At 42.9% G+C, this 6,939-nt stretch overlaps 1 protein-coding gene across 2 annotated transcripts; it reads right to left on the bottom strand.

The window, feature by feature from the left end:
- Window positions 1-2,386: 2,386 nt before the first annotated feature.
- On the bottom strand, window positions 2,387-5,432 carry ctsl.1 (cathepsin L.1). 2 transcript variants are annotated; one of them, XM_044046811.1, is made up of 9 exons: window positions 5,207-5,432; window positions 4,868-5,005; window positions 4,582-4,724; window positions 4,288-4,485; window positions 4,005-4,196; window positions 3,725-3,890; window positions 3,300-3,405; window positions 2,711-2,814; window positions 2,387-2,591 (listed from the first exon to the last, which is right to left on the bottom strand). In XM_044046811.1, the coding sequence occupies exons 2-8, from the start codon at window positions 4,965-4,967 to the stop codon at window positions 2,715-2,717; spliced, it is 1,005 nt and encodes a 334-aa protein (XP_043902746.1). In that variant the 5' UTR covers window positions 4,968-5,005; window positions 5,207-5,432; the 3' UTR covers window positions 2,387-2,591; window positions 2,711-2,714. The 2 variants fall into 2 exon arrangements, with proteins under 2 accessions (XP_043902746.1, XP_043902745.1); XM_044046810.1 differs by having other exon boundaries at window positions 4,868-4,972.
- Window positions 5,433-6,939: the final 1,507 nt, after the last annotated feature.

Here is a 6,939-nt window from a genome sequence, read left to right as displayed (position 1 = left end):
GTTGGCAAAGTCGACAGGCTCTGGATGTTACGGCGCTAATTGCGTCGGAGCGACGTTTGTGTGCAATTAGAGCAGATGTCGCTCACGGGACGAGGAAAGACGTTTATCCACAGAGTGAATAAATGAAAAAATCTACACCGATCACAGCGGCGTCGGGGCGTGTATTCTGCAACGTTAATTTTGTGAGCATCAATTTAACCCACAACAAATAACTTATAATAATAATTTTAGGTTTATTCATGAGCATGAGTGTTCAATTGAGCTGTAAAAAAAAAAGATTGGAAGAAATCTGGATGCCACGATTGAATTACTTTCCCTGGAAACCATGTTAGAGCCTCAACTTTGGGTGACATTAATCCTCAACCTCAATAAGTGTATTTTACATACAGTGTCTGTGAGTGGGAGGAGCTGTGAGGGAGCAAAGCAGGTTTTAAACAACAAAATGCAGTATTTGAACTGAATTGAATAGGCCATGAAAATGAAAATACAGAGTGAAGTTATTAAGAATTAAAGCACATGGAGGTAAAATGATCTTTTTCAAATAAACGTTTAATACGTAAAGGGCAAAGCAGGGAAACCGAAATATGGGCTTAAGATTTAGAAAATGGTGTTGTTTTAAGCGATAACGCCATTATCTAAAAAAAAAATTTTAAATTGACCATAGATGTGAGAGTGAATGGTTGTTTGTCTCTACATGTGTCCCTGGCTGTGACCCCGCCTATCGCCCTATGTTAGCTGTGTCCCCCCGCGACCCTCCTGTGGAGGATAAAGTGGTAGAAAATGGATGGATGGCTATTTCTTTCATCTCTCCTCTTCTGCAGCGTCATTGTGACAGTTTATATGGAAACGGCTTATCAGGGCTTGTGTGGATCAAGTGTCATGTGCGATGGGAAGACGTGACGCAGGGATGTTCTTGAGAGCAAAAGACAGTCTGTAAAATATATTGACAGTAACGGAGATCAGAATACATACAGCCGGGCTGAGATGTTTCTCTGAAATCCATACCACATCAGACGAGGCTTTCAACCGCAGACGTGTATCTTTCCAGTCGTTCTTCTTCTGCCATTAGGTTTCACTTTATATTCATATTTCCTGCCAGATCTCCTTTAACTTTCACCTCGTCTTCGCCTGTGTCTCCACCTGCGTACGAGGAATCTGAGATAACCTTTCACAAACCGCAGCACTAAAGAAAATAAACCTCTATCCAGGAAGATAAAAGTGTCATCCAATCCAACAAAAACTCCAAAGACCGCAGCAAGCACTGAAGAGCTAATAATCCATTTCCAAAATGAATTTTCCACTTCTGAAGCTTCCATTTTTTTGTATGTTGAAGGCCAACTAACGTTTTTTTAAATCATAAACACAGTTGTTTTCAGTGAATCCATTTATGTTCGGCATCAAAGCCAGACATGACATAAAGAAGCTGTGAGAAGTGAAGAATGAAATTGCTTTTTCCAAAAATATGGACCCTGTAAAGTTCTCACCCGTCACACAAATTTAAGACACCGCATAGAAAGTCTGTGCGACATGAAAAGCACTCTGTGTGTCATCATTTCCGTGTGCTTACGTGTTGGTGAGTCAAAGTTAGGATTCATTCTAGTGGAGGAGTGGTACTCGTGCAGAAGTCACAAAAGAAGACAAACAACAACAAAAAAATCATTTAATCTGATTACCAATAGGTTGTGCTGACCAGGGCCGGCCCGAGGCGAACTAAGCGGCCACCAGGGGGCCCCAAATCGAGTGGGGTTTTTTGTTTGTTTTTTTAAACATTTAAAATAACTTATACAAGTGACATGAATGAATGTATGAATTTTATTATTTTTCAATTTAACCAGAAAAAACACACTTAGTGCTTCACTTTGAATATGAAAGGTTAAAATAAATCTGTGCCCTGGTTTGGTGTAAATAACGACTATATTAATACAGAAGTCTAGAAGGGAGCCCCCTAAACATTGTTGGCCCAAGAGGTCAAGGGGCCCTGAAGCCCAAGCCCCAAATCAAATTCTGCTTAGGGCCCCCTAAAGGCTTGAGCCAGCACTGGTGCTGACAACCGGAGGACTCCTCTAAAGCCACACCTCACAATATGTCATTCATTTGCATTTTAAGCTCCGCCTCACAATGCATAACACACTCTCTGGGCTATATTTGTCTGTAGAAACCTGGCAGGTCAAACTGTATGATTTGTATTGTATTATTTAAAAGTGCTGTGTCATTGACATTCCATCTCCGTCCACGAAGCGTCTTGGACTTGAAGCCATCACTAGACATTCGAAGTGTCTCGTGATGCAGTGCAATCCAGGCCTTAGGCGGCGTTCAGACATCCTTGATCCACAAGTCATTTATAAACCAACAATTCAAAACAAACAGAATCACAAACACTGCTATCTTATCTTATCTTGTTTATTTACAACCATCATGCAAACGCTTTCAAATAAAAGTGCACCAGATACTCTCATAGTTAGTCCCAACCAACGTCCAAGGAACAACAACATTATTTTCTTCCATAACTCAGCTCCCTTTGTGAAATTAAAGTCAATTTTGCGTCATTATGTGTCACTTTCCTCCTCATCGATGAGGAAAAAATCCTGGCCCTGGAAATCCAATAAATATAAACAACAGCCAGTGAATGGACAATAAAGGCCGACATCTGTACACACACACACACACTCAAATTTAAAAAGAATGGAAAGATTGTGGATTTTATTCTCACCTTCTCAGACCAGGGGGTAGCTGGCTGCAGTTGCAATGCCACACTGGTTGTTTCTGTTCCGGGTCATCATGATGTATCCCTTGTTGCCCCACCCTGTGCCCCAGCTACAGAAACACATCATACGTCTGTTTACCCAGAACAGTACAAGGAGAACAACTGTCTAATATTGGCGTCCACAGGTGTGGTGGATGTGTGTGATATGACTCAAACAGCAAACTGGAAAATACTGTGGATCCTGTGGTTTGAAAATATACTGAATGTCCACCAGAGGGCGACTCTAATGGTTGCAAAAAAAAGAGAGAGGGGAAAAAGCAGAAAAACGGCTGTTGTCTTGTAAATAGGGGCCTCAAAACAAAGGCTTCAAAACAGGACTTCAGATTATTATGGGTCACAATGGAGGAGTGTTTCAGATTGGCACAAATTGTGTCCCAATGCCATTTTTCCTGAAAAAAGCTCTGCTACCTTGCAATAAAATGACCCATGTGATGTGTTTTTGTTTTGTTTTGTTTGCTGTAAGTAGCTGACAACATCCTGCCTGAGCTAAATTTGTATAGAAAATGTCTTAAATGACATGATAAAATGTGCTTACCTGTTCTTGACAAGCCAGTAGTCGTGTCCACCTTCGCTGCCGTAACCCACAGCCAGTACACCGTGGTCCAGTTCTGTGCTGCTGCACTCAGGCTCAAAATACACTCCTAAGAACACACACACACACACACAGAGAGAGAGGCATAAAATGATATCTAGAGCTCCAACTAACGATTCTTTTCTCGATTAATCGTTTGGTCCATAAAATATCAGAAAACCTTAAGAAGTGTTGAACGGTGGTCGTCAAACCTGGAAATGATGTTCTCAAATGTCAAAAAAGCTTTGAACCAAATGAGTCGATTATCAAAATAGTTGTCGATTCATTTAGTAATCTCTTAATAATCGCTTCGTGGATGAATTGTTTCAGCTCTAATGATATCACACATTTTGTCCTGAGGAGCAGTATTGCAGCAAAGAATTGCTCACCTGATTCATAAAGCTGGAAGGACGCATGGCCAGCATCGATGCCCACAGACACGGGTCCAATGGTGGCCACAGCCTCTTTCAGGGAGTCCTCGTCGCCCTGTTTCACGTCGACGTAGCCCGTGCACGTTGCACCGACGGTGGCGGGGTTGTATCGACACTGTCCGTCCTAATACAGAGAGCTTTTTACTGTGTTGACACATCATGCAAGTTATATGACCACAGATTGTGCTGAAGGAGATAGTTGTGTCCACAAGATGGCAGTATTGTTTCTCTTGTTTACCTCAGCCTCATATGGGTAAGATTCCTCCGTGTCAATGCCACCAGTTGCTTGAATGTATTTGAAGGCCTGGTCCATTAATCCTCCCATGCATCCCATGTTGCCGTAGTCGCCAGAGCAGTCAACCAGCTGCTGCTCGCTCAGGGACACCAGCTTCCCAGTCTTCCTAAAAGTCTGGCCCTCCAGGGAGCCGGTCTGACAATTGACACGTGTGAATTTGTAAGAACCATTCTCAGACATGTTGTGTAAACGTTATCACGGGAAACCCGGGGAGAGCTTTACGTACTGTACTGAAGGCCCAGCAGGAGCCGCACTGTTTCTGATCTTTCACATCGGTTACATATCCCTTGTCCCTCCAGTCCACGGCGGTTGGCAGGTCATTGCCTTCGGGCAGCCGGAGGAAGGCAGAGCCGGTGCGAGGCTTAGAGGCGTTGAAGGTGCCCAGGCAGCCCTGGGAAATGAGGTGTTTGTACTCCTCATTTTCCTAGTGAGGCGGGTCAAGACGGATTTAGTATACAAATAGTCCAAGGAAACGTTAAAAGAAACAGCGATGCATCTTTATTCTTTTCTCAGCGCATACCATATCAGCAAAGAAGGTCATGCCAAGGCGGTAGGATTTGATTCCCTGGTCAGCCAGGATGTTGTGTACGAGCACCAGTCTGCGGTTGTTAAGCCAGGTTTGCTTGCGGTGAGCCTCCTCTGATGGGGAGCCGTAGGACCGTCCTGTCAATCACATAATTTGACAAAGAAAACATCTGATCTCCAAGGTTTTGACATGTTACCAGGACTCTCGGGTCTCACAGAACAACCGCACGACTTCTACTGCACTTGAAAGAAGACATCGACAGTGTCTACACAGCCCGTACCGAACTTGAGCTTCCAGGCGTGGAACTCCAGATCTTCCAGGGAGATGGCGGCACAGCTTGCCACGGCCAGAATAGCAGCGGCGACCAACAGCAGCTTCATCCTGCCTGAGGCGCAGCGAGCAGAAAAAGCAAGGAGAGCTGTAAGAAGTCGCAGGAAGCCACACAGACTTGAGACTGCGCTCTTTCCACCTCAACTTTGTTTCACTTGTCACATATACACAGTATGCAGTTTCAATGATCGCTGTCACCTCAAACCTTCAAACTCCCCTTCTCATTTGTAGTCGTGCACCTTCCACACAGGAAGTCAGCACTTATTTTTGTGCGTGTGCAGCTGCTTACCTGCTCTTTTCGTTGATTTGTGCAGTGAAGTTGGAGGTGTCCTGTACCTGATGCCAGGTCTGTGGCAGAGAGCTGCCCTTAAATAGCTGCCTATGGTTATGACTTGCTGTATGTCCAGTCAGGTGGCTGCAAGTGGCTCATAAAGCCAGAGCGAGAGAAAACTGAGCGTGTCAGCAGCTCGTGATGTGGGAGTACAAGAGAGATGCTGTACGGTAATGGTTGAAATAAGGAATGAGTAACGCGTTCTAAGAAATTAGCATGATGGCGTTTTTTTGGGAAACTTGTGTTTCAACCACAGGAGCAGAAGCTAGTTTAGTGCTTCTGTTCTATGACACGGGCATGTCAAAAAGAAGGGATTTTTTTTTATTTGTGCTTCTTAAAAACTTCTTAAAATAACACAACAAAAAAGTCACACTTTTTTGTGTTTTTCATGTGTTCATGTGCGCTTTCACTTCTACTGTAAATATGTAAGATTGATGACGGCGTTTCTCAGAAATAGAGGTTGCACTGAACACCCACGAAGTGAAGGTGTGTTTGAAGTGTTTTTTCTTAATGCTCATGTGTTGTTTGTATTTGTGTGTCGTGTTTTTCCCTCCTGTAGAAGACGACTTCACGTCAGACTTGGTTTTTACGAGGGAAAAAGTAAATGTCAGTGATATCGATTTGCAACGGCCACATTTAATTACACCTTTAATTACAATTTCTTACATTTGATATTGTTTTTGATTCACGTTTGTTTCCATTGACTGTGTTCCGTTCTGATTCACACATCCTGTGTAACTCTTGCCTGTTTCCATCCCGTCTTTGATTGCCGGGAAGTGCAAATTGTGCATATTACGTGTTGTACAGCATGATCACCGAAGAGCAAATCAAATAAACCCAAATAAACCAAAATAGAACTGACAAATGTTCATTTTCTAATTCATTTTTGCTTTCAATCGAGTGTTTAAAAACGATTAAATACGTTTCACTTCCGATGATGAAGACACCTGTAAATGTGTCTTTCTGTGGCAGTTTACAGACGTCATTGAACTCCTCGCGGTATGAGCACTTATCCTGCCATTTAAAACACACAAGAAATCCAATATATCATAGAGCTTTTCTCTTCCTATCGTCCTAAACCAAATCACATGAAGACTAGACACTATCGATGCCACAAAACACATGACGCACATGCCAAACTACTAATAAAAGCCTTGTATTTAGAAATACTAGCGTGTAGAGTTAGAAAGATTATTGGTCTCAACTCCTGAAAGTGCACATTTGCACACACAGCGTTTGTGCCGTTCCTCGTGTGATAAACCGTTTACGACGACAGTCAAGTGACGAGCTCAACCCATGACTCGGTGCGAGGCAAAAACAACAGGAGGACTTCACAGTTCATAGTTCATACATTAAAGTTTGTGTATGTGTGTGTGTGTGTGTTTTTGAAGAACTGGGAATGGGGCGAGAAGTGGGTGATTTCACAAAACAAAACAGAAATCACACTCTACCACTTACTGTCCATGTGCTGCGTCGGTGTACCATATGTGTTGGTTTCATGACATGCTTTCGCAAATGCCACCGTGATGCATTTGAAATGATGACGCCTCGGTTTACCGCTTTATGCCACCAGTGCATAAAGGTTGACTGCAGTAAATTTGAAGGTGGAAAAACAATAAACCATTTATGATTTAAAAAAAAAAAAAAAACTGGGGAAGAATTGAAAGTTTTAGGTCAAACTCAATTCACAT

Source organism: Solea senegalensis, linkage group LG16 (genome assembly GCF_019176455.1).
Source record: "Solea senegalensis isolate Sse05_10M linkage group LG16, IFAPA_SoseM_1, whole genome shotgun sequence".
NCBI classification, from domain to species: domain Eukaryota; kingdom Metazoa; phylum Chordata; class Actinopteri; order Pleuronectiformes; family Soleidae; genus Solea; species Solea senegalensis.
This window is presented reverse-complemented; position numbering and strand designations above follow the sequence as displayed.